Genomic DNA, 27,681 nt, shown 5'->3' on the forward strand with positions numbered 1-27,681 from the left:
GAACAGGGTCACAGGTGGACATAGAATGATGTTTTATTGATAATATAATTATGTACACTTCACAGTCCTATTATAGTTGAATATACATGATCTTGGTCAGCATCAGAGTCAGTGTGTGGGTGCTGCTGGATGGATGGTGTGGTGGGCTGTGTTCATGCTCCGACTGATGTGCTGCTGGATGTGGCTGGCACTAGGGCTTGGAGTATGAGTGTGGCTAAGAGGATGAACACATTGTGGAACCACTGGTGTGGTCAGTGTAAGCCCAGACTGCACTCTTGATGTGGGCTTCTGATCCATTGGCACAAATAGTGTAACAGCACATGGATACGGCGCAGCCTGCTTGCAGGCACGTTACATCATGGAGGTGAAATAGTACTCATGATTGCAGTGCCACAGTTGTGGATGCATGCTCTGCTGGCAGTGCACCAGGCACATCCTGTGGCTGCTACCAGAGATACTGTGGTCAAAAACTCGGCCTTTTTGGTGGTCGGAAAGTTCATTAACATGTGAGGTGAGCCCTGATTGGTGTTTGACTTGCAGGAGCTTGTGCTGATTATGGCAGAGAATGCCTGAAGCTCGGTCACCCAATGAGCGTGACTGTGTGTCGTGTAGTCTAAGGCTCTAAGCAGTCGATGAGTGGCCGCGTATATGACATAATTTCTTCCTTAGGGAGAGAAGGCAATGCCATCTTGGTGGTAGCTAAAGATCCTACATCCTCTTCTGCCATAGGGAAGAGAGATGTTAAAGCTGTCTTGGTGTTGGCCGAGGATTTGGCATCCCTTTCCTCCCTTGGAGAGGGAGGGAGGGAGGGAGGGAGGGGGGGGGAGAGAGAGAGAGAGAGAGAGAGAGAGAGAGAGAGAGAGAGAGAGAGAGAAATGCTGATACCCACCCAGTACTGCTGGAAAGCGTGGTGCTGATGTGCATCCACATGGGAGCGGTGCCTCCCCTGAATGACATGGTATGTTCAAGGGCATGGGGAGCTCTTGGTTTCTGCGACCTTGTCCCTGGAATATGGGACCAGAGGTTGTGTGGCTGTGTCCATTGAGGTTTGGACGATCCAAATATGGCTGCAAACGGTGGAGTGGATGAGGGTGGAAAATTTTTGCGACTTGAGTGAACAGAACAACACGTGCAGGATGGTTCGTCAGAGCAGGATCGAACGATGTAGAGCCAGTGAAAGTGAAAATTGAATAGTGGAAGAGGCCCCCTTCATAGAAGGGGCCTGGGAAGGTGGTAGTGCAGGAGCCTAGAAGCAGAAATGTGGAACATGATAGGCGCAACCATAGAGCAGCCTGTGGCAGCTGAACTGCATTGACAGGAGTGGGACCTGTACAGGAGAGCCACATAATAACATCACCCCCTCATGGTAGAGAGGCATGTGAAGTACTGCATAGTAAGGAGAGTGATACCAGTCTAGAGGAAGAGCAATGTGGAATGGAAGAGTACACACACACACACACACACACACACACACACACACACACACACACACCTAAGGATGTGCATGCACATAAGGGTGCAGCTGGAGTGCATACAGAAGTGCAGAAATTGGAAGACAGTTTGCCTGGAGAGTGGCCAGGTGTGCAAAAACACCTGTGAAGAGAATGGAAGGAAATGTAAGGAAATGTTTTGTGCCTTGGGGTGTAAATGTGGAAGAAGAAACAATGTGTCCAAAGGATGGAATTGCATGCGAAAGCCCTTTGAATGGCAATTGGAAGAAATATTTGGTGCCTGAAAGGTGGACGGCAGGCTTGTGGGGCTAGAGTACTATGGTATGTGACGGCGTTAAGAAAAATGAAGGACTGGCAGTTACTGTGGAGGAGCGAGAAGGCATCTCACAGGGCACTAATGTGATGCCCGAAGACTGCACAGGGGTGTGAAAGCAGATATAAAAGGGAGTGCGACAATGTGGCAGCACCAGCAAGGTGTCCCGGCACGTCAGTATTGACACCCTCAATGGTGGAGTGTGCGGATGTGCACTGAAAATGGCAAGAAAGGAATCAGCACGGGTGGGACATCGTAAAGGGAAAGGCCCAATTGCTGAAATCACATGTCGGTGTTGTAATGGAATGTTGGATATGGTAGCATCAGAAATGAAAGCTCGATGATGGGAGTTGACAGGTACATGTGTGAGGAAGTGCAGTTTCAAGCACAGGAAATAGTGAATTGAAGGATCTTGTACCAGAAGTGGGAAGCTGCAGCAGTATTGGTGGGAGTGGGTTGACCCTGGAAAAAGCAGGCTGAGTTGCACTGTCTACCTGGGAGCAGAAGTAGTTCTGTCCAAATTACCTAAAAATGGAATGTTACAAATGTGGGACCCCGTCACCAGCCTGTCGTGGTGCACCACCCTCGAGAGGGAGTCAGGCCACAGCTGCAGGCAAAGGTGAAAGCGATGGCTGCAGTATTGGGTTCACGGTCAGAAGGGGGTGGCTGATTGGCAGCAGATGACGTCCAGTGTAGCAGAAGTGGGACTGCAGCCTTGTGGTCAACTGGTGTTTGGGCATGGCCATCCTCGGGAAGAGGACTGTACATGGCCACAAGGTGTGGGGCTGCAGAAGCAGCATCAGATAGCTGGAACATGGCAGCAACCAGATGGCAGGCGAGAGTGGCAGATTTCAACCTTGTCACCACCTTTGCTAGTGGTACGGTGCATGTGGAATGAATGGACTGCCAGGTGGACAGAGAAAAATGGTTTATTGATAAGCGTATGATGTACACTTCAGTCATATTGTGAGTTGCACAAAGGATTAAGACTTGACAGTAACTGTCCTAGTCAGTGTAAGAGGGCTGCTAGATGGACTATATGGTGGGCTGATAAACTGCAAGGTGTGGCAAGCACAAGTGTGTGTGTGTGTGTGTGTGTGTGTTTTAGCCTAAGCCATCGACAAGTAGCTGTGCTTACGACAGTGTTTCTTTGTTGTCTTTTATGGATGCACATAAATTTTTCCACTTCGTCACATTTATTTACCTCTTTTTGGCACACTTCCTTACTTTTGTTTATGTCACTCTGTCAGTTCACTGAGGAGAAAAGCATTTTTTCTCTCACCATCTCAGATTTGGACGAAACTTGACTTAGTTGGTCTCCCTATTGAAATAAGTAGCCGTACAAAATTTTAACATTTTATCACTAAATGTTTCCACTGTTCATCGATTTCAACATTTTGATGATGCAAAATGACACATGTTAACATTTTGAAAATGAATTTTTTATTATTTATCTTCAAAACAAAGGAAAATTTGGAGGTTGAATACTCTATACTATAAGGACTGTAGAACAGTATCTCATGCCTTTAAGAAAAGTATCAAGACAAGAAAAATGTATACTTAAATTTTTGTATTTTATTTTGCAAAAATGATACTCAAAGCATGAGATATTGCTTGAAAAAATAAAATTAGTGGATATTTTGTTCTTTTATCTGTTTTTGTTGTAAGAAATAATAAAATTTAATTTTTAGCTTGTGAATCTAAAGTAAACCATCGAAATTTCAGGGGTTCCTAATAATATGCTTTTGACCTAGCAAAGATTTTAAACGATTAAACTTATAAAAGAAACAGGCTCAGTCGCCAGTATTTTTTTTTAAAAAAGACAAGTTAATTCAATTTTTTAAACATTACTATGTACAGTAGACATAAATTTATAAAAGAAACATTTTTTTCTGAATAGAGTACGTACATTCCTTTGAAAACTGGTAAGCTCTTATAGTTCGATGTTTTAGGCTGTTCAACAATAGCTAGCATGTGAGGAATGGGAACCGTGCAAATATCCTCTTATTCAGGCCAATGGATTGTCAGCTAAGGTCCTGAAGGATGCAAAAATTTTACAGTTACATCATGTTCTGTTGTATTCAGCTCAATCATAGTCCCAAATCATCACAAATTAGAATATTTACAAGCTACATCTTGTGATGCGATATGGACTTCATGGTTGATAAATAAGGAACAGTTTAAGAAGAAACAAAATCAGTTGTTGACTAACCATATGATACTAAACTTATCTTCATGAAAAATTTGAAATATTTTCAAAGATTCTAAATATTCAGCACAGTAAGAACATAATATTTTTAAAATAAAGGATTGTTAGCTGAACCAACCTGGAAATGGGGAACTGAAAACCAAAACAATTGATTTAGTAACAAACTTTCACCATAGTGACACACAGTCTTAGAAATTTTCCCGGTAAAAAAGATGTTGCAAGCATAAGGAGAAGACAGTGTGAAAGAAAAGAAAAAGATTCATGCAGTTATGCATGAAATTTATTTACATTTTGAAAATTAATATCTAGAATGTAATGTTTTTTTTCTACATTGGGTTCTCTTCACTTCAAAAGCAAAAAATACCAAAGGAACAAAATATTCATTACATTTATTATCTCATCAATATTCCATGTATTGAGGACTGATTTGAAGAACAAAAAAATGGATTATCCCTTTCCCTTTTATGTGATATTTGATGTAAGGGTGAACCATGTTTTTTGAAAAACAAAGTAATAAAATTTGTGTATAATTGTTTTTCATTTCTTGGTAGTATTGTGGCTGATGATGGAATATTATTATTTTATGTGCCCCTAACCTAAACCAGAGAGAGATGAAATGTTAAAATTTGATATGGTTACTTATCTCAATAGGGAGGACAAATAAGGCAAGTTTCATCTAAATATTAGATGATTGGTGAGATGGCATGGATGACTTAACATTGAATGAACTGTGTGTGTTTCTACATTGTCAGACATTTCATTATTACATATTTTCCTATCGCCATGGTACACTCGATTGTTCATGTCCTGCTGAAATGTGTAAATTATTTGGCCATTATTTCCTTTGTTGTCACCGAGCGAGGTGGCGCAGTGGTTAGACACTGGACTCGCATTCGGGAGGACGACGGTTCAATCCCGCGTCCGGCCATCCTGATTTAGGTTTTCCGTGATTTCCCTAAATTGCTCCAGGCAAATGCCGGGATGGTTCCTTTCAAAGGGCACGGCCGACTTCCTTCCCCGTCCTTCCCCAATCCGATGAGACCGATGACCTCGCTGTCTGGTCTCCTTCCCCAAACCAACCAACCAATCCTTTGTTGTTCTAGAAAAAAAAACCATTTTCCATGCAATTATTGTATGCCTGTAATGATGTAGTATATACAGGGTGTTTCAAAAATGACCGGTATATTTGAAACGGCATTACAAACTAAACGAGCAGCGATAGAAATACACCGTTTGTTGCAATATGCTTGGGACGACAGTACATTTTCAGGCAGATAAACTTTCGAAATTACAGTAGTTACAATTGTCAACAACAGATGGCGCTGCGGTCTGGGAAACTCTATAGTACGATATTTTCCACATATCCACCATGCGTAGCAATAATATGGCGTAGTCTCTGAATGAAATTACCCGAAACCTTTGACAACGTGTCTGGTGGAATGGCTTCACATGCAGATGAGATGTACTGCTTCAGCTGTTCACTTGTTTCTGGATTCTGGCGGTACACCTGGTCTTTCACGTGTCCCCACAGAAAGAAGTCACAGGGGTTCATGTCTGGCGAATAGGGAGGCCAATCCACGCCGCCTCCTGTATGTTTCGGATAGCCCAAAGCAATCACACGATCATTGAAATATTCATTCAGGAAATTAAAGACGTTGGCTGTGCGATGTGGCCGGGCACCATCTTGCATAAACCACGAGGTGTTCGCAGTGTCGTCTAAGGCAGTTTGTACCGCCACAAATTCACAAAGAATGTCCAGATAGCGAGATGCAGTAATCGTTTCGGATCTGAAAAATGGGCCAATGATTCCTTTGGAAGAAATGGCAGCCCAGACCAGTACTTTTTGAGGATGCAGGGACGATGGGACTGCAACATGGGGCTTTTCGGTTCCCCATATGCGCCAGTTCTGTTTATTGACGAAGCCGTCCAGGTAAAAATAAGCTTCGTCAGTAAACCAAATGCTGCCCACATGCATATCGCCGTCATCAATCCTGTGCACTATATCGTTAGCGAATGTCTCTCGTGCAGCAATGGTAGCGGCGCTGAGGGGTTGCCGCGTTTGAATTTTGTATGGATAGAGGTAGAAGAAGAATGGGTAGCTTTGAGGGATGAAGTAGTGAAGGCAGCAGAGGATCAAGTAGGTAAAAAGACGAGGGCTAGTAGAAATCCTTGGGTAACAGAAGAAATATTGAATTTAATTGATGAAAGGAGAAAATATAAAAATGCAGTAAATGAAGCAGGCAAAAAGGAATACAAACGTCTCAAAAATGAGATCGACAGGAAGTGCAAAATGGCTAAGCAGGGATGGCTAGAGGACAAATGTAAGGATGTAGAGGCTTATCTCACTAGGGGTAAGATAGATACTGCCTACAGGAAAATTAAAGAGACCTTTGGAGATAAGAGAACCACTTGTATGAACATCAAGAGCTCAGATGGAAACCCAGTTCTAAGCAAAGAAGGGAAAGCAGAAAGGTGGAAGGAGTATATAGAGGGTCTATACAAGGGCGATGTACTTGAGGACAATATTATGGAAATGGAAGAGGATGTAGATGAAGATGAAATGGGAGATACGATACTGCGTGAAGAATTTGACAGAGCACTGAAAGACCTGAGTCGAAACAAGGCCCCCGGAGTAGACAACATTCCATTGGAACTACTGACGGCTTTGGGAGAGCCAGCCCTGACGAAACTCTACCATCTGGTAAGCAAGATGTATGACACAGGCGAAATACCCTCAGACTTCAAGAAGAATATAATAATTCCAATTCCAAAGAAAGCAGGTGTTGACAGATGTGAGAATTACCGGACAATCAGTTTAATAAGCCACAGCTGCAAAATACTAACACGAATTCTTTACAGACGAATGGAAAAACTAGTAGAAGCCGACCTCGGGGAAGATCAGTTTGGATTCCGTAGAAATACTGGAACACGTGAGGCAATACTGACCTTACGACTTATCTTAGAAGAAAGATTAAGGAAAGGCAAACCTACGTTTCTAGCATTTGTAGACTTAGAGAAGGCTTTTGACAATGTTGACTGGAATACTCTCTTTCAAATTCTAAAGGTGGCAGGGGTAAAATACAGGGAGCGAAAGGCTATTTACAATTTGTACAGAAACCAGATGGCAGTTATAAGAGTCGAGGGGCATGAAAGGGAAGCAGTGGTTGGGAAGGGAGTAAGACAGGGTTGTAGCCTCTCCCCGATGTTATTCAATCTGTATATTGAGCAAGCAGTAAAGGAAACAAAAGAAAAATTCGGAGTAGGTATTAAAATCCATGGAGAAGAAATAAAAACTTTGAGGTTCGCCGATGACATTGTAATTCTGTCAGAGACAGCAAAGGACTTGGAAGAGCAGTTGAACGGAATGGACAGTGTCTTGAAAGGAGGGTATAAGATGAACATCAACAAAAGCAAAACGAGGATAATGGAATGTAGTCGAATTAAGTCGGGTGATGTTGAAGGTATTAGATTAGGAAATGAGACACTTAAAGTAGTAAAGGAGTTTTGCTATTTGGGGAGCAAAATAACTGATGATGGTCGAAGTAGAGAGGATATAAAATGTAGACTGGCAATGGCAAGGAAAGCGTTTCTGAAGAAGAGAAATTTGTTAACATCGAGTATAGATTTAAGTGTCAGGAAGTCTTTTCTGAAAGTATTTGTATGGAGTGTAGCCATGTATGGAAGTGAAACATGGACGATAAATAGTTTGGACAAGAAGAGAATAGAAGCTTTCGAAATGTGGTGCTACAGAAGAATGCTGAAGATTAGATGGGTAGATCACATAACTAATGAGGAGGTGCTGAATAGGATTGGGGAGAAGAGGAGTTTGTGGCACAACTTGACCAGAAGAAGGGATCGGTTGGTAGGACATGTTCTGAGGCATCAAGGGATCACCAATTTAGTATTGGAGGGCAGCGTGGAGGGTAAAAATCGTAGGGGGAGACCAAGAGATGCATACACTAAGCAGATTCAGAAGGATGTAGGTTGCAGTAGGTACTGGGAGATGAAGAAGCTTGCACAGGATAGAGTAGCATGGAGAGCTGCATCAAACCAGTCTCAGGACTGAAGACCACAACAACAACAACAACAGAGGTGTAAACTCTGGCGCATGAGACGATACGTGGACATTGGCGTCATTTGGACCGCAGCTGCAACACGGCGAACGGAAACCCGAGGCCGCTGTTGGATCACCTGCTGCACTAGCTGCGCGTTGCCCTCTGTGGTTGCCGTACGTGGTCGCCATACCTTTCCAGCACGTTCATCCGTCACGTTCCCAGTCCGTTGAAATTTTTCAAACAGATCCTTTATTGTATCGCTTTTCGGTCCTTTGGTTACATTAAACCTCCATTGAAAACTTCGTCTTGTTGCAACAACACTGTGTTCTAGGCGGTGGAATTCCAACACCAGAAAAATCCTCTGTTCTAAGGAATAAACCATGTTGTCCACAGCACACTTGCACGTTGTGAACAGCACACGCTTACAGCAGAAAGACGACGTACAGAATGACGCACCCACAGACTGCGTTGTCTTCTATATCTTTCACATCACTTGCAGCGCCATCTGTTGTTGAAAATTGTAACTACTGTAATTTCGAAAGTTTGTCCGCCTGAAAATGTACTGTTGTCCCAAGCATATTGCAACAAACGGTGTATTTCTATCGCTGCTCGTTTAGTTTTTATTGCCGTTTCAAATATACCGGTCATTTTTGAAACACCCTGTAGATAAAATATTTTATGTTCATTTTCCATTCCAGATTTTAATAAAGATGAGTGCTAAATACAAAATGAGATGACATGGTGCACTTACCCATGTATGTGAGAGGACTGGGTTTTTAAATTCCCCTCTAAACATACTGATTCAGATTAGAAAATTACCATAAATCACTGTAGGCATATGCCTGTGCTCTCTCTATGACCACCTCAACATTTACAGGATGTTCACCTCTAACCCTCATACCTACCTACTTACCTACCTACCTACCTACCAGAAGATCATACACTATTCTAAATAACATTGTTCTTTTTGTTTCAGCATGTTCGTGAATTACAGAAACTGAAGGAAATATTTGGTGATAAAGTGTTCTGCTTTGTTATTACATCACAAGTCAGAACACCTGAAAACTCTTGCAGCAGATACACGTCATCACCTGTTGGTAAAATGCTTGAGGCAGCTGCACGTAGTATAGGTGACTCTTGTGAAGATGCTATGGAAAACAGGAATTTAGTTGTGTTTCATCAGTTATCACTTATTGGTGAGTTTTTTTATATTAAATTTTTTGAATATCATTTTATTGAAAACTTGGTAATGTATATTATTTTTAATCACATGAGGAAGTAGATAAAAATGAGATGGGGGATATGAAATTGCAGGAGATATGAAACTGCAAGAATAATGTTACAGAGCAATGAAGGATCAAAGTCAAAATGATGCCCCTGAAGTAAAGACATTCCCTCAAATTATGGAGATCCTTTAGAGAGTCTGTCATGATAAAATTATTCCACATGTTTTGCAAGATGTAAGACACAGGCAAAATATCCGTAAACTTCAGGATTGAGGTAATAATTCCAGTCCTAAGGAAGGCAGGTACTGATGTGTGAATGCTAGCATACCATCAGTTTGATGGTCATTGTTGGAAAATATTGACAGAATTATTTACAGAAGACTGGAAAAACTGGTCAAAGCCAACCTTGTGGAACATAAGTTTGAATTCTGGAGAAATGCGGGGAAAACATGAGGCAATACTGACTCTACAACTTACCCTAGAAAATAGGTTGGAGAAGGCAAACCTACATTTATAACATTTGTAGATTTAGAGAAAGCTTTTAAGTGTTGACCAGACTACACTCCTAGAAATTTTGAAGGTAGCAGGGATAAACTGCAGGTAACAAAAGGTTATTTACAAATTGTACAGAAACCAGACTGCAGTTACAAGAGTTGAATGTGAAAGGGAAGCAGTAGCTGAGAAGGGAGTGTGACAAGCTTGCAGTCTATGGCCGATGTTACTCAATCTGTACATTGAACAAGCTGTGAAGGAAACCGAGGAGGAATTTGTAAACAGAATTAAAGTTCATGTAGAAGAAATAAAACTTCGAGATTTGCCAGTGACATCGAAATTCTGTCTGTGTGCAATGGAACAGAATGGATAATATCTTCAAGAGAGATTATAAGATTAAATCAATAGAAATAAACCAAGGGAAATGGAACATAATTGAATTGAATCAGGCGATGCTGAGGGAATTAGATTAAGAAATGAGACTAAAAGTAGTAGATGAGTTTTGCTATTTGTGCAACAAAATAATAGATAATTACCGAAGTAGAGAGTATATAAAATGCAGACTAACAATAGCAAGAAAAGTATTTTTGAAGTAGCGGAATTTGTTAAGATGTAAGATCAATTGAAGTGTTAGAAAGTCTTTTCTATCAATATTTGTCTTGAGTGTAGCCCTGTACAGTAGTGAAACATGGACAATAAGCAGTTCAGACAAGAAGAGAATAGAAATGTGATGCTCTAGAAGAATGCTGAAGATTAGATGGGAAGATCAAATAACAGATGAATTGGTACTGAATTGAATTGGAAGAAAAAGAAATTTGTGGTACAACTTGACAAAAGAAGTGATTGGTTGAAAGGAGATGACCTGAGGCATCAAGAAATTGCCAGTTTGGTAGTGGAAGAGGAAGAGAGAGAGAGAGAGAGAGAGAGAGAGAGAGAGTGTGTGTGTGTGTGTGTGTGTGTGTGTGTGTGTAAATTGGTGCAGAGTTGGAGGCTGGCAAGGATAGACTTACAGGGAGAGCTGCACCAAACCAGTCTTTCCAGAAGACCAAGATGACAACGACAGTAAAGTAATAAGAAATAGACTTTTTAATGTTGCAGCTCACAGAGCATGGAATCTTGTTGTTGCTGCATTTTAACTACGCATTGTAATGAAAATAGCCTCATCATGCTTTATGCTGTTTCTATTTATTATTACTATTATTGTTATCATCATCATCATCATCATCATCATCATAATAATAATTACATTTTAATAGATTAAGACCAACTCGTGTAACTGATAGGGTTACTAAATGAATGTGGTTTCTTATTTTTGCAATTCTTTTCTGGTGTTGTGCCATAGAGTATTTAAGATCAAAACAAGAAGAGCAAGATGAAAGTGAAATTTAACTGGAGAAAACTATTACAGTGGGAGACAGAAGATTGAAAAAAGAAAAAAAAAAAAATCATGTGAATGAGGGAAGGAGAGGATTTTTTTTTTGGGGGGGGGTGGGGGTGGGGGGAGTGAGGGAGGGAGTTAAAAAGACAGTGGAAAATACTGGGAGCCAAAGAAGATGAATGATATGAAGACGACAAGGAAGTGAAATGATGAATAGGAGAGGAATGGGGAGGGGATAGGTCACTTAAGTGTACACAACTGCTGTGAGTCATTAAAGGGCTATAAATTTTGTTTGTCATTTCACTGAAATTTACTTTGTTAAAAATAGTGTTTTCACTGATGGTCTCTGCCAGTGTTGTGGAAAATATGAATGTAGGAGAACTAGGACCCATGATTTCTGAATCACTGTCACCTCCTGTGGAAATCTTCACGACACGGATAGTAAAACAAGTATCCATGTCCCTCTTATTAAGTTTTCTTGCATGCTTTGTGGGTCATATATGCGACAACTAGCCATGATGTGAAACATGTTGGGACATTTCTATGCTACATTGTTAGTGGTGTTGAGCTGTGATGGCTGTTCGTTAACTTCTTAAGAAGAAATTAATAGCTCATCCCTAACGGAAGACATCTTTTTGAGCATTGGGCAGTGTGAACAGATTATATTTTGCATCTGTTGGGAAAAAAAGTGTGTTGTGCACTATGAACTGCTCTCCACGGAAGTGTCCATCACATCTGGCATTTGCTTCCTATATCCGAGATGCCACTCTGTCACAGTGTAAGGAAAATGACTAACAAAACTGCATCAAGTGCTGCTACAGCACAATCATGCCTGCGTGCACTGTGCCAATTTCTCCGAATAAGTTATACATGGGTTTGTTTGTTAAGTATTCCCTCAGACAATTATTCTCCTGTCCTTGTGCCTGCAGATGTTTACCTTACCTCCTTCTTTTTGAACCACCATCAAGAAAAGTCCTTTTCGGACAAGAATGCATTTCATTTCTGGCTTGAAAGCATCTTTAACTCTGAACTAGTAGGTCTCTAAAGGCATGGAATTTGTGAACTATCTGAGCATTGTTGAGTTGTCTTATATAAAGCTAGAGAATATATTGTTGTTGATTAGTTTCTCTCTTTTGTTTACTGTTGTTTTCAATAAATTAATGAAGAACTGTTGTTAAAATATTTGCTGTACCTACAGAAATGAATTAAAATTTACCATGATATCCTTACAGTGAAAGTATGTTTTAATAAACATAAAGTATCTGTAACACAAGCATACCTAAATTGATACAAATTAGTAAGATATTATGAGGCTGTGCAGTTCAAAATGATCTGTCTTTACATGCTGTCCTTTGTCGTATTCAAATAGTATGAAAATGTGGTAGTTCAGGTAGATGCATTAAAAAGCTAGTTAATAAATGATTCATTATTTATAAATAAAAAATTATTCAAAATAAAATTGTTAGTCACAAAAATAAAAAATTATTTTGGCAGAGGCAGCAAAAGGCGTTACCAAGAGTGCAGTATCTTAAGTTTTTTGCCCGTACACTGTGGGCTACTGAAAGTAACTATAAGACTTATGAGAAAGATGATGTAAGATTTCATCATTGATTTGTGATCTGACTGCTCATAGCTCTGTCACAGAATAGATAAAATGCTGGCCTTCATTGAGAGAGGTAGCCTTCACTTTACAGCTGTGGCATTGGTCTCTCCTGTATTGCCCAAGTGGTGACTAGAGGAGATAAATTACAATGTTAAAGACAAGATTAGTTGTAGTTTTTGCATGGAACAACTTGCTTGGACTCAAAACTATAAATTGATAATGTGATGTCACACCTCAAGTGAAAATCACTCAGATTATTCAGTGAGAAGAAAATATCAAGTGAATTTAGCAGGATAATTCTGTGTCATCCAGGAAGTGACTCAGTGACAGAGTTGACAAACAAGTTTCAATTATACTACTGCAGAAAGAATGTTTCCACAGCCATTGTGTTTCCTGAGCGGGCTCTGAAGTGAGTCCATCTTGCATCTCGGAGACGTGGCTACCGCGGGCCAGAACACCGAAAATATAAGCTAACGAGTCTTATATCCATTTCTCTGACTAGGTCTTGCGACTAGAGCATAATTACTAATAATACTCAGATGCACCTACTACAAACTAAACATCATACATCAATAAATGTCACTATTATTATTCTTTCTTCACTTTCTCAGACGTTAAGTCTGGTTAAGAATGGAAAGTAACGTGGACCTTGATCAAGCGTCACATCCTATTAACTGTACGGTATGTGTTATATTGCATTTAGGAACTTTCGGGTAATTGAACATGTATCAATAATTACGGATTTCTGTAGTTGTATATATATGGTTGGATGTAGCTGTATTGCATTGATGTACTGGTGGATATTGTGTGGTATGACTCCTGTAGTTGATAGTATAATTGGTATGATGTCAACTTTATCCTGATGCCACATGTCTTTGACTTCCTCAGCCAGTTGGATGTATTTTTCAATTTTTTCTCCTGTTTTCTTTTGTATTTTTGTTGTATTGGGTATGGATATTTTGATTAGTTGTGTTAATTTCTTCTTTTTATTGGTGAGTATGATGTCAGGTTTGTTATGTGGCGTTGTTTTATCTGTTATAATGGTTCTGTTCCAGTATAATTTGTATTCATCATTCTCCAGTACATTTTGTGGTGCATACTTGTATGTAGGAACTTGTTGTTTTAAAAGTTTATGTTGTAAGGCAAGCTGTTGATGTATTATTTTTGCGACATTGTCATGTCTTCTGGGGTATTCTGTATTTGCTAGTATTGTACATCCGCTTGTGATGTGATCTACTGTTTCTATTTGTTGTTTACAAAGTCTGCATTTATCTGTTGTGGTATTGGGATCTTTAATAATATGCTTGCTGTAATACCTGGTGTTTATTGTTTGATCCTGTATTGCAATCATGAATCCTTCTGTCTCGCTGTATATATTGCCTTTTTTTAGCCATGTGTTGGATGCGTCTTGATCGATGTGTGGCTGTGTTAGATGATACGGGTGCTTGCCATGAAGTGTTTTCTTTTTCCAATTTACTTTCTTCGTATCTGTTGATGTTATGTGATCTAAAGGGTTGTAGAAGTGGTTATGAAATTGCAGTGGTGTAGCCGATGTATTTATATGAGTGATTGCCTTGTGTATTTTGCTAGTTTCTGCTCGTTCTAGAAAGAATTTTCTTAAATTGTCTACCTGTCCATAATGTAGGTTTTTTATGTCGATAAATCCCCTTCCTCCTTCCTTTCTGCTTAATGTGAATCTTTCTGTTGCTGAATGTATGTGATCTATATTTGTGGCATTGTGATCGTGTAAGTGTATTGAGTGCTTCTAGGTCTGTGTTACTCCATTTCACTACTCCAAATGAGTAGGTCAATATTGGTATGGCATAAGTATTTATAGCTTTTGTCTTGTTTCTTGCTGTCAATTCTGTTTTCAGTATTTTTGTTAGTCTTTGTCTATATTTTTCTTTTAGTTCTTCTTTAATATTTGTATTATCTATTCCTATTTTTTGTCTGCATCCTAGATATTTATAGGCATCCGTTTTTTCCATCGCTTCTATGCAGTCGCTGTGGTTATCCAATATGTAATCTTCTTGTTTAGTGTGTTTTCCCTTGACTATGCTATTTTTCTTACATTTGTCTGTTCCAAAAGCAATACTTATATCATTGCTGAATACTTCTGTTATCTTTAGTAATTGGTTGAGTTGTTGATTTGTTGCTGCCAGTAGTTTTAGATCATCCATGTATAGCAAATGTGTGATTTTGTGTGGGTATGTTCCAGTAATATTGTATCCATAATTTGTATTATTTAGCATGTTGGATAGTGGGTTCAGAGCAAGGCAGAACCAGAAAGGACTTAATGAGTCTCCTTGGTATATTCCACGCTTAATCTGTATTGGCTGTGATGTGATATTATTTGAATTTGTTTGGATATTAAGTGTGGTTTTCCAATTTTTCATTACTATGTTTAGGAACTGTATCAATTTAGGATCTACTTTGTATATTTCCAATATTTGTAGTAACCATGAGTGGGGTACACTATCAAAAGCTTTTTGGTAATCAATGTATGCGTAGTGTAGCGACCTTTGTTTAGTTTTAGCTTGATATGTCACCTCTGCATCTATTATCAGTTGCTCTTTACATCCTCGTGCTCCTTTGCAACAGCCTTTTTGTTCTTCATTTATAATTTTGTTCTGTGTTGTATGTGTCATTAATTTCTGTTTAATGACTGAAGTTAATATTTTGTATATTGTTGGTAGGCATGTTATGGGGCGATATTTAGCTGGGTTCGCTGTGTCTGCTTGATCTTTAGGTTTCAGATAAGTTATTCCATGTGTAAGTGTATCAGGGAATGTGTATGGGTCTGCAATGTAACTGTTAAATAATTTAGTTAGATGTGAATGTGTTGAGGTGAACTTCTTTAACCAGAAATTTGCTATTTTATCATTTCCAGGGGCTTTCCAATTGTGAGTAGAATTAATAGCTTGGGTGACTTCATGTTGCAAAATTATCACTTCAGGCATTTGTGGTATCATCTTGTATGTGTCTGTTTCTGCTTGTATCCACCGTGCATGCCTGTTATGTTGTACCGGGTTTGACCATATGTTGCTCCAGAAGTGTTCCATGTCTGTTATGTTTGGTGGATTGTTTATTTTAATGTGCGTATTATCTATTGTCTGGTAAAATTTCTTTTGGTTTGTGTTGAATGTTTGGTTTTGTTTCCTTCTATTTTCACTTTTTTTGTATCTTCTGAGTCGTTTGGCTAATGCTTGTAATTTCTGCTTCTTTTCGTCTAATTGCTCTGTCGCTTCTTGTTGCCAGATTTTACCTAACCTTTTTCGTTTTTTTTTCCGAGATTTCATTTCTTATAAATTGTGTTTGCTGTCTGATGTCCTTTCTCAGTTTTTCTATTTTGATCTGTAGCCTGTGTTGCCATGCTGGTTTTGTGGGTTTCTTCTGTGTGTTGGTTGGTTCTGATCTCTGCCTAGTGTGTATATTTAGTGTAGTGAGTGCTCCTATATAAACCAGTAGTTGTAACTCTTCCATAGTTGTGTTTTCATTTATTTTGTTGTGTATGATTGTGTTGATAGTTTTTATTGTTGTTTCGACTAGTGGGTTATTTGGTGGTCTATGCAAGAATGGCCTAATGTCTGTATTTGTGTCTTTGTATTCTATATATGTTAGCTGAAATTTTTCTTCTATATCTAACATCTGTGTCACTTCGTGTTCTATTTGTGCTTGTTCTGGTGGCTGTCTTAAGATTTCGTTTTCCTCTGATTGTTTAATTGGTGCGTGTTGTTCTTTGTTTGTTTGCTCTGGGATGTTTGAGTCCATTACTGTATTTTCTTCTTCATCTGATTGCACATAATTTTGTTCCAGTATTTGTTGTACTTGTTGTTTGATGTTTTCTAATTCTGACTGGGGTATCCTGTTATTTTTGATTATTACACGGATCTGATCAGCTAGTCGTTGTTCTGTTAAAAATTTTAATTCTGGGTATCTGGTAATAAATGTTGTGTATACTTGTGATCTGTATCCAGTTGTGTTGGTTCCTAGGTTTGTTGCTTGGTAATAACAGAACATGAGGTGTCGATTAACTTCATCTGACCATTTCATCCTCTGTCTTTGTTTTCCTTCTAGGGTGGTTGCAGGAAGCATATCTTGCAAAACACCTCTATTTGGATTTAAATCATTTTCCAGTTGGCTAGCAGTGTCGTTACCATTGTGGGCAGGCATAGGGTTCAAGCGTCGTCCCCGACCATGACGGCGCTTGTCCGAGGCTTCTTTAGTTCTGTCCTGAACCAAGTAATCACACTAAAAGGGGGGTTAGCCCTATTAGTGGTTTGTTCTTTTCGTCGCCTTTTACGACTGGCAGAACATACCGGAGGCCTATTCTTTTCCCGGGCCTATTATTATTATTATTATTATTATTATTATTATTATTATTATTATCCTTTTCTCAGACGTTATGTCTTGTTAAAAATGGAAAGTGACACGGACCTTGATCAAGCGTGACTTCCTTTTAACTGTACGGTATATGTTACATTGCATTTAGGAACTTTCGGGTAATTGAACACATATCAATAATTACAGATTTCTGTAGTTGTATATATAAGTTTGGCTGTAGCTGTATTGCGTTGATGTACTGGTGGATAATGCGTGGTATGACTCCTGTAGTTGAAAGTAGAATTGGTATAATGTCAACTTTATCCTGATGCCACATGTCCTTGACTTCCTCAGCCAGTTGGATGTATTTTTCAATTTTTTCACCTGTTTTCTTCTGTATTATTATTATTATTATTATTATTAGTCCTACGCATACCGAAAACTGAAAAGCTCATTCATCAGATGTGAGTCACTTTTTTGGAGCATCTCAATTGTTTATACTGTGAACATTATGAGTCTGCATGACATCTTTTGAACATTATAGATTTAAAAAAGCTTTTCCTTACGAACACTGCCATTGTCACCATACCCAAAATAGAGGACACAAATGAAAAGACAAAACTGTGAACATCCACAGAAAGACTTCATAAGCTACAAATGACATATAGATCCAAATCAACAAAGTGTACTGTTTAAGGAAACTGTACAGAATGACTGAAAAAGTGGGCTCGCAAAGCCAAGAAGGAAATGAAACAAACTAATATGTATGGTGCAGGTTTGATTCCAGCTTCTGCTCACATCAGAATGTGAAACAAAGAACACAAAACACTGACAGTCATCTGTTAGCAAAACTGTCATTCAGTGTATAAATATAGAAAGAATGAAAAGTATCATCTACTCGTAACGATTGCATATATAACCGCTGCTCCTATTTTGTCAGTAAAAGCAAAAAGCACTTATGTTGAAGAGTTTTTTAAGTTTTAGTGTGCTCATGACAGAGAGAACCCAAAAATAACAATGTATTCTCCAAGCGGGGTGTGGTGCTGATTTTCTATGCAGTGCCTTGCAATCGGCAAAAAGTGTTATTAACTTAATCCCTAATGGCTTCGTATGACTGATGCCTCTAGGCTAGCATAATATTCATAGAGAACTCTCAAGGTGTAATGTGATGGCACAGATGGGCAGATGGTTCGGGAGTTAATAGAGACTGTCCATATGTTACTGGATCATGATGCCAAACAACGACTGCTACATTTTAACAGTTGTCATTGTTAGCACTATAAGAGCACATATACTTGCTATGATTATGTGCTGTTTGGCATGATAGACTATAGTGATTCCTCATTTATGTTTTTGATCTGCTGATGGGAATCTGCTAAAATACGTTACGTATATGAAGAAATGAAGTCCCATCCAGACAGATAGTTGAGTATAAATGAATCATGGTCACAGGCCTCTATAAAGACTTCCTGTCCTCCATTATATAATAAAATTAGCGCCACTTTCCGAGTTGTACTCACTCCAAACAGGAGTACTGCTGAAGATAGTGTTTTAGAAATACTTTGATAATTCCAACATTATTATTCTGATAGCCTAAAGAAGCCATTAGTGTGAAGCTTATTTGGAACTCCATTATTGCCAAACTGCAAAACTCGAGGAAAATGCGTAGAGACTTTACCCATCCCTCAGTAGGTGAACCTCCTATTGTTGTTTTGGATTTGCTCTGTCGTAGGTGTACTGATACTAATAACTGCATGATCATAATGGCATGGGTGCTCAGTTAATGAGGTGGTGTTACGCTGTCTAACAGCTTTGAATGACATTAGTGATGCTGCACTCAATCTAATGTTGACTACCGAAGTAAAGGTAGTGGAGTGATGATGCTTCTTATGAGCAAAAATTCTGTTTTAAGGGGAGCCGGAGGTGGTCAAATCCAAAAAATTAAGATTTTTTTTTCTACCGAAAATTAATTGGAACATTCCTCTTTAATGTAAACTTTGAATTATTGTTCTACTCGCCCTAGAAGTGGAGTTATTACCATTTTCCCCCACGCCTGCAGAGGAAATGGGCGGCCGCTGAATGCATCTAACACCCTCTCGTGACTTCCCGGCGAACTACTTGGGATTTTATCGGCCTGTTACGCATACAACGCCTTATGTTACGCATACAGCGAGTGTGCAAGGGTTGGCTACATTGTTTTCTGTGACAAATGAAGCGCTAAGAGCGCGGAACATCGTCTCTCTGCTGTTTACTGTTTCGAATTAGTTCAGTGTTGCGCCTGTTGGTGGTAGTATTATACTTCTTGTGTAAAGCGTTGTTCTGGTTACGATGCCACGTTTTAGTAACCGTGTATATAAGAAGAGGAAGAACGTAGGGAAAAGAAAATTAACACTAATACCAAGTTGCGATACTACAATTACTGAAACAGTGCATTCTTCTGCTAAGCAACACATGGCCGGCCATAGCCCTGTGACATCTTCTAGCAGGAAGCTGACTGGTGGAAGTGACAGATTTCGTGAATATGTTAGTGACAGTGATGATATTAACGAAGTACTGAATATTGGATTATTATCTTCTGTGCTGAAAGAAAGTGTTCTGTGCAAAATGTGTTCAAGTGTAAGAGTGGGACTAGAGATAACAAAGCACTTTGGTTTAGTTTGTGAGATGAAGATAATCTGTGCATGTTGCAAGTATCAAGTGACTTTCTACAATTCACATGCCAGTCTCTTTGGTAAAAATGGACGATCTAGAGTGTTTGATGTGAATGTTCGACTTGTGTATGGTCTTTGATCCATTGGAAAAGGGTCTGCTGCTGGTAAACTGTTTTGTGGTATTATGAACTTGCCATCGCCTCCAAGCAAATTTGGGTACTACTGTGAACTGGTAGGATCCTCTGTTGAAGATGTGGCTTTGAAAACCATGAAGGAAGCAGTGGAGGAATCTGTAGAAATGAACGGTGTTTCTAGGGATTTGGTAGTGGCATTAGATGGTTCCTGGCAAAAGAGGGGTCATAAATCCCTGAATGGGGTTGTAACTGCTACTTGTGGTGATAGTGCAAAAGTGATAGATGTTGCAATATTATCAAAACATTGTAGGTGCAAAAATAAAATCAAAGGAGAGCACATTGGAACCTGTGAGGCAAATTTTAGTGGATCAAGTGGAGCAATGGAAGTGGATGGAGTGAAACAAATTTTTGAACGTTCAGTTCCTAGATACAACATTAAGTACAAATACTACCTTGGGGATGGTGACTCCAAAGGTTTCAAGACTATAGAGGAACTGAAACCATATAGAAATGAATTTGTAGTTGAAAAGTTGGAGTGCATTGGGCATGTGCAAAAGCGTATGGGTGCACGGCTTCGAAGGCTCAAACAAACTTTGGGTTCAAGTAAGCTCAGTGATGGAAAGACAATAGGAGGGAGAGGCAGGCTTACTGATGAGGTGATTGAACGTCTACAGAGATACTATGGGTATGCTATAAGGCAAAATACTAGTAATGTTAGTGACATGCGAAAAGCAGTGTGGGCATTGTTCCTTCATACTGCCTCTTCCAATGAATACCCTCAACACAGCCTGTGCCCAAAAGATTCCTGGTGCAAATATAATGCAAAAAAGGACTATTATCACAAACATGGTTTGCCAGCAGCTGTGATAAATGCAATAAAACCAATTTTTCATGACTTAGCACAGCCAGAATTGTTACACAAATGTCTACACGGAAAGACGCAGAATCCTAATGAGAGCGTAAACAATTTGATTTGGAAAGTGATTCCTAAAAGGGTGTTTGTAAGCATAAAAACACTGCACTTTGGCATTTATGATGCAATAGCAACCTACAACCAAGGGAAGAGTGTGAAGTGTAAAGTTCTGAAGGCATTAGGATTTACAGCTGGGGTGAACACTTTACGAGCGCTAAGAAATATTGACAGAGAAAGGATAAGAGGAGCAGAAAGAAGAGAAAGGCATATGAAGTATGATGGAACAACAGGCCAGAAAAGAAGACAGAAGAGGAAGCTTTTGGAGGATGAAGAAGACCCTGATAATCCATCCTATAGTGCAGGAATGTATTGAGAAACTTTGATAGCCATTTCCCGTAAATTAGAATTTTTCGAATATAAGGAACATTTTCTCAAAATCCACTCAAGCTGGAGAGATGAAATTTTTATACAGCACTCCTAGTGGTCAAACATACATTATATCACAGCCATTTGGCAATATGTTCAGTAGTTTCATTTCAGTTTAATTATAAAGCAATTATTTGTAAAAAAAATTGGGGTCATTAATAAAAAAAAATAATTGGAAGGAAACTAGAAAAGATACTTCAAAATCCCTTTGTCATAACTGCAATACTAAACCACTCTATATGTAAAAAAAAAAATCAAATTTTTCTATTTGGTAGTTTATTCATAAATGTTCCTCAAACTTAGTGATTTTAACATGGGCAGCATAGGCACCTCCGGCTCCCCTTAAGTTCTACATACACCATATGACCAAAAGTATCCAGACATGCCCAAAAACATATGTTTTTCATATTATGTGCATTGTGCTGCCACCTACTGCCAGGTACTACATAACAGTGACCTCAGTAGTCATTAAACAACGTAAGAGAGCAGAATGGGATACTCTGCGCAAGTCACGGGCTTCGAATGTGGTCAGGTGATTGGGTGTCACACGTGTCATATGTCTGTGCACGAGATTTCCACACTCCTTAACATCCCTAGGTCCACTGTTTCCAATGTGATAGTGAAGTGGAAACGTGAAGGACACATACAGCACAAAAGCATACAGGCCAACCTCGTCTGTTGACTGACAGAGTGTCGACAGTTGAAGAGAGTTGTAATGTGTAATAGGCAGGCATCTATCCAGACCATCACTCAGGAATTCCAAACTGCATCAGCATCCACTGCAAGTACTATGACAGTTAGGTGGGAGGTGAGAAAACTTGGATTCATGGTCAAGCGGCTGGTCGTAAGCCACACGTCACGCCAGCAAATGTCAAACTACGCCTCGTTTGGTGTAAGGAGCGTAAACATTTGGACAACAGAACAGAGGAAAAACATGTGGAGTGAGGAATCACGGTACACAATGTGGCGATCCTATGGAAGGGTATGGGTATGGCGAATGCCCGGTGAACGTCATCTGCCAGTGTGTGTAGTGCCAGCAGTAAAATTCGAGGCATTGGTGTTATGGTGTAGTTGTGTTTTTCATGTAGGGGCCTTGCACCCCTTGTTGTTTTGCATGGCACTATCACAGCACAGGCCTACATTGATGTTTTAAGCACCTTCTTGCTTCCCACTGTTGAAGAGCAATTCGGGGATGGCAATTGCATCTTTCAACACGATCGAGCACCTGTTCATAATGCACCGACTGTGGTGGAGTGGTTACACAACAATAACATCTCTAATGGACTGTCCTGCACAGAGTCCTGACCTGAATCCTATAGAACACCTTTGAGATGTTTTGGAATGCTATCTTCGTGCCAGGCCTCACCGACCAACATCAATACCTCTCCTCAGTGCAACATGCCATAAAGGATGGGCTGCCATTCTCCAAGAAACCTTCCAGCACTTGATTGAATGTGTACTTGTGAGAGTGGAAGCTGTCATCAAGGCTAAGGATGGGGCAACACCATATTGAATTCCAGCATTACTGACGGAGGGCGCCACGAACTTGTAAGTCATTTTCAGCCAGGTATTTGGATACTTTCGATCACATAGTGTATTTCGCCCTGCTCTGCGGACTAGCATTCTAGTAAAAGCATAATGTGTGGTTTGTGTTTAAAAGATTTGTTTATAATGTAACATAGTGTCAAAATCATAATGGGGTACTTCCTATTAGTGATGAAAATGTTCCTGGCATTTAAGCATGAATGAAAAGAATGTAGAAAACAATACTCATGTACTTCAACTGTATTAGCTGTTTGTCGGTCTAAACTAATGTTCATATATCATTGCAAATTTTTTGTTATTCAGAAAATCAAATGAAACTTTCTACACGTGTCATTTTAATAACGGACAACGGAATGAGTAGTAATAGTCCGAAGCATTTAGTGCCAGGGTAAACCATAGATCCTGTGGTAAAACAAGAAGGGTAGAAGTGTTTCACTGTGTCGTCCACTGGCATTGCCATTTTTATTTAACAAAAAGATGATGACAACCACTTTGGTTTACAGTGGTTTACCAAAACATGAGGAACTGCATTTACTTTCGCTTTCTCAGAGCAGACTAGTACAAAATTTTTCAGTTTATGAGAGCCACATACTATATACTGGACCTCAGCGAGCCAGAGGACACATGTAATTCAATGGATGACATCGGTGTATAATACACACAAGCACAGTGACAGTAAATGATCATGTGACTGTAGTCAGTTAGGACAAATAAATGGCCATAACAGCTCACTATTAAATCTCTCTCCATGGTCCATTGCTTATGACAATAGGGAACTGCTCCTTATGTATATTAGGTGTGATCCAAAAGTAACAGCCGGCCGCGGTGGTCTCGCGGTTCTAGGCGCGCAGTCCGGAACCGTGCGACTGCTACGGTCGCAGGTTCGAATCCTGCCTCGGGCATGGATGTGTGTGATGTCCTTAGGTTAGTTAGGTTTAAGTAGTTCTAAGTTCTAGGGGACTAATGACCACAGCAGTTGAGTCCCATAGTGCTCAGAGCCAAAAGTAACGGGAATTTTTTATTTTGTAAAGAATCTTTGTTCATCATTGTCAACTTTGTACCCTTTAGAGTAGTCTCCCTCTGATGTAATGCACTTATGCTAGTGCTTTTTCCAATCTTGGATGCACTTCTGGAACTCGTGTTTCGTTACCGTGTTCAACTCCTTCAACAATTCTGTTTTTATCTTATCAGTGGTGGTGAAATGATGCCCTTTCATGTTTCTCTTCAGCCTCAGGGATAGAAAGAAGTCGTAGAGGGCCATGTCTGGCAAATTCGGTGGCTGAGGCAACATAACAGTTTTGTTATTTGCCAAAAAAATCTCAAACAAGCATTGAGGAGTGAGTGGGAGCATTATTGTGTTGCAATTTCAAAGAGTGGTTTTGCCACAATTCTGCTCATTGTCTTTGGATTGCTTCATGCAAACAATGCCTAACTTCCATGTTGTATACCTTATTGACCATACGACCACAAGGCAGGAACTCATGATTCAATATCCCATTGTAAGGAAAGAAAACCATGAGAAGACCTTTTGCATGTGATCAAACTACTTGAATTTTTTCAGTCTTGGCTCTTTCAGGCAATTTCCATTGGGACATCTGGGCCTTGGTTTTAACTACGTTTCATTACCTGTTATAATCTTCTTTAGAAGTTCTGTATCATTGTCGACTTTATTCAGCAATTCTTGAACGATGTCTTTGTGACATCATTTTTGATTGAAATTCAACAATTTTGTAACAAACGTTGCTGCTACAAATTTCATACCCAAAACATCTGAAAAAATTGTTTGGCATAAGCCAAAGGATATGCCATCATCATTAGCAACCTCTCTGATGGTGATTTGCTGATTTTCCAGAACCATTTTCTTTATGTCTTTCACATTGTTGTCAGTAATTGACGTGTTAATGTGTCCAGCTTGGGTGTTGTATTCAATGTCTTTTAGATCCTCTTTCAAACTCTTATACCACATGTGAACTCTTGTCTTACTCATAGCAGATTTGCCAAAAGCTGCAGCCAACATTTTGAATGTGGTGCTGCACTTCATTCATTTTTCAATCAAAATTTAATATAAATCTTTTTCATCCATCATTTTTGAAAGTAGATATTTGCCAAGCACCCAAAAACACACACAACCTTTCTGATTGTTAACAATAAACTAAACATTCAAAACAGCTGAAAATTCAAACATATATCAGGAACTTGTGCAACAACAAGATAAAAAAAAGGTAATTTGGATGTATAAAGTCTACAAAATTAAAAAATTCCCATTACTTTTTGATCACACCTCGTATGCTAACCAAAATACACTGACCCTTGTTACCTGTGAAACTACAGGGAATCCACTGCATCTTATTCCTTTTCTACGAGCTGTCGATTATTTCTTGCCGTTAAATGAATAATCTTTCTCACCAGCTCTGCAAATGCTCCACTGCTTTCAAAATCAAAAACACGGATACAGGCAAATGATATGCCGCAGGCGATTAGGTACAGGTCAGCTTGTCAAAACGAGACATTTGATGGTGTGACATATGCCCATTATGGGGGAAAGAAAGGCAATAGGCTGAAATTTGCAGCATGACACTCAGCAGCAAAGCACACGAAGACCACTAAACACTTTCAAGAGCACTCCACAGGGACATAGATGGCCAGTCAACAAATCACACGAATCAGCCCCATCAGAGCCAGTTAAGATGATTGTGAAGGTTACAGCTTCAAATTTGGGACCTCTTGATGCAACACCAGGAAAGGTAACAGATGGTAGAATGGGCCACATCGGGTGGGGGGACTGCTGTGGCTAGCTGGAATCTTCATTTCTGCACCCAGTTCTTGCCAGTCGCAAATCCCTGGAGAAATAATTCCAGAACACAGACAGAGGGAATAATAGAGCATACCTAATTTCATGACCAAAGCACATGAGGGTGCTTGGAATGCAGTGTACATCTTGGTTGCAAAGGGGATGGTACTTCTTTTTTCATACCTGTGGCAAGACACACTCATCCTGCAGTGGCTCTGCGGTCATGATACTAGGGGATAGCATGACTTGTACATGATAAGGTTCCAGTCTGCTGAAGTGAACAGTCATGGAGAAATCTGTTAGATGCATTTCAACATTGACTGCTGATGTCAGTTGCATAGTTTGGCAGGGTAGCTCATAGACCAGAGAAAACTTATATAAAGAGGCAGTCTCAGTTGCAAAGTTATTTTTATTACCAATACCATTGCACCCAATTCTCTCTATATATAATTATGGAAACCGATTACTGTATCAATCAGCCCATCGTGGAATAGAATAAGCTTTATACAAAGAAAACTGCTTAGTTTTCTCTTTTTAAATTGCTGGGTTCTGCAGCAAAACCACCACTTTGTCAGTGTAGGGGTAAGACTGCTCCTTTGTTTCCTCTCTGAACGTGCTGTGAAGTTGCTTTAAATAACTTTGTTGTATACTTGTGCTGAATCATTTTAAGCCATTGTGTTAAGCTTTTTTCTTCCCTCAAATCAATATCTGAAGGTAACTTACAGAGCTGTACTTCAGAAGGCGAGACTCCTGCTGACTCACAAACTCTGCTGTTGTAAGCAGACAAAATATCCAGTGGATAATGATCCCAGTCATTATGTGTTTTATTCACACAATAGGACAACATTGGACTGTAGTTGTGTTGAAGTACTCAAGACAGCTGTTGGCTCTGGGCTGGAGGGGTTGGCTCTCCACTTCTCAATTCCATACAGTTTACCTGCTTGCACAAATAGTGCCCATGAAATTTGTTCCCTGGTCCATCAGGATGACGGCATTAGGACTTTTGAGCAGTGACACCAAGTGATCCAAAAAGGCTTTTGCTACAGTCTTTGCAATCATAAAGGCACTTGCTATTAACACTAGACATTGAGAAAAGTGATCAGTAATTGAAAATATATTTATTCTCCTGTTGTGTCTGAGGAAAAGATCACATGATATCCAAGGTCATAATTTCAAAATGTCTAGAAGCTTCTGGCAAGGTCTGCAACAGAATTCGTGGCCGTGTGTGTTGCACTCTTTGCTCCCATGGAAGAGAAGTGCATATATATCTCTCTGTCACCTTCCTCTCGGGGCTAGACACACTTTTGTGAGCACATGTGTGACAAGCAAGGAGTCCCGAGCTGTTGCAGTACAACTTCCTTACCTGTACTGCAATCTCCTTCTCTGACGATCCTTCCTTCTCTTACTCTCTCTCTCATAGTGACAGCCATTGGTGTTAACCTGGCCATAACCTAGATTCTACTGCCCTTCCTCGGTATATTCATTCATTTACTTTACATCACCTTTCAGCTGAAGTAATTTTTGTCCCCTTCTGGGCTTGACCTTCATTTTCCAAATTATTCTGTAGTGTGGACCAACTGGGGAAGAATACTCTAAATAGTGCCTTTGGCAGTATTTAAGATCGTGTGCACACAATACCTGTGTAGGCACTTAATGCATTTCGAAGCCAACATGGTAGCCAGTCCAGTGTTTTGGGATAATTATGTACCCATTCATTTGAGTACCCTGACAACATAGGGATCACATTGCTAATACCTGGATGCCACACATGCCAAGGAGTGTATGCCAATTTTCTTGGGTCATCGGGACTCCCGGCAATGGCCATTGCCTAGGTGATCTTTGCTACAGCTGGGTGACAACTGTGTGGCGGGCCCTTGAGTGGAGTAGGTGGCACCAAGGCAGACATTTTGTACAGGAAACATATATCAAATTGCATTAAAAAAAAAGACCGTTCTGACCCAACTGTCTTATCAGACAGGTCTAGACATTTCAATACAGACACTTACAAGCCTACTGATTTTCCTACCCTGGCTACTCCATGGGAAGAGAGACAAGACAGACATCGTGGAGCAACACAGTGTATCCAATACTTAGTATGTAATTGAAATGGGGATACTTCTACTGTGACAAAGCAGGTATTTTTTGTGGAACGTATTGATCATCAATTTGAA

At 39.7% G+C, this 27,681-nt stretch overlaps 1 protein-coding gene across 1 annotated transcript in view; it reads left to right on the forward strand.

Annotated features, from left to right (window-relative positions):
* The window catches only part of LOC126248974 (dual serine/threonine and tyrosine protein kinase-like), a 317,035-nt gene that overhangs the window by 129,255 nt on the left and 160,099 nt on the right, over positions 1-27,681 (forward strand). Inside the window, exon 5 of the mRNA XM_049950529.1 lies at positions 9,005-9,224. Coding sequence (XP_049806486.1) covers positions 9,005-9,224 — 220 coding nt within the window. The remainder of the gene's footprint in view (positions 1-9,004; positions 9,225-27,681) is intronic.

Source organism: Schistocerca nitens, chromosome 3 (assembly GCF_023898315.1).
Source record: "Schistocerca nitens isolate TAMUIC-IGC-003100 chromosome 3, iqSchNite1.1, whole genome shotgun sequence".
Classification (NCBI taxonomy): Eukaryota; Metazoa; Arthropoda; class Insecta; order Orthoptera; family Acrididae; genus Schistocerca; species Schistocerca nitens.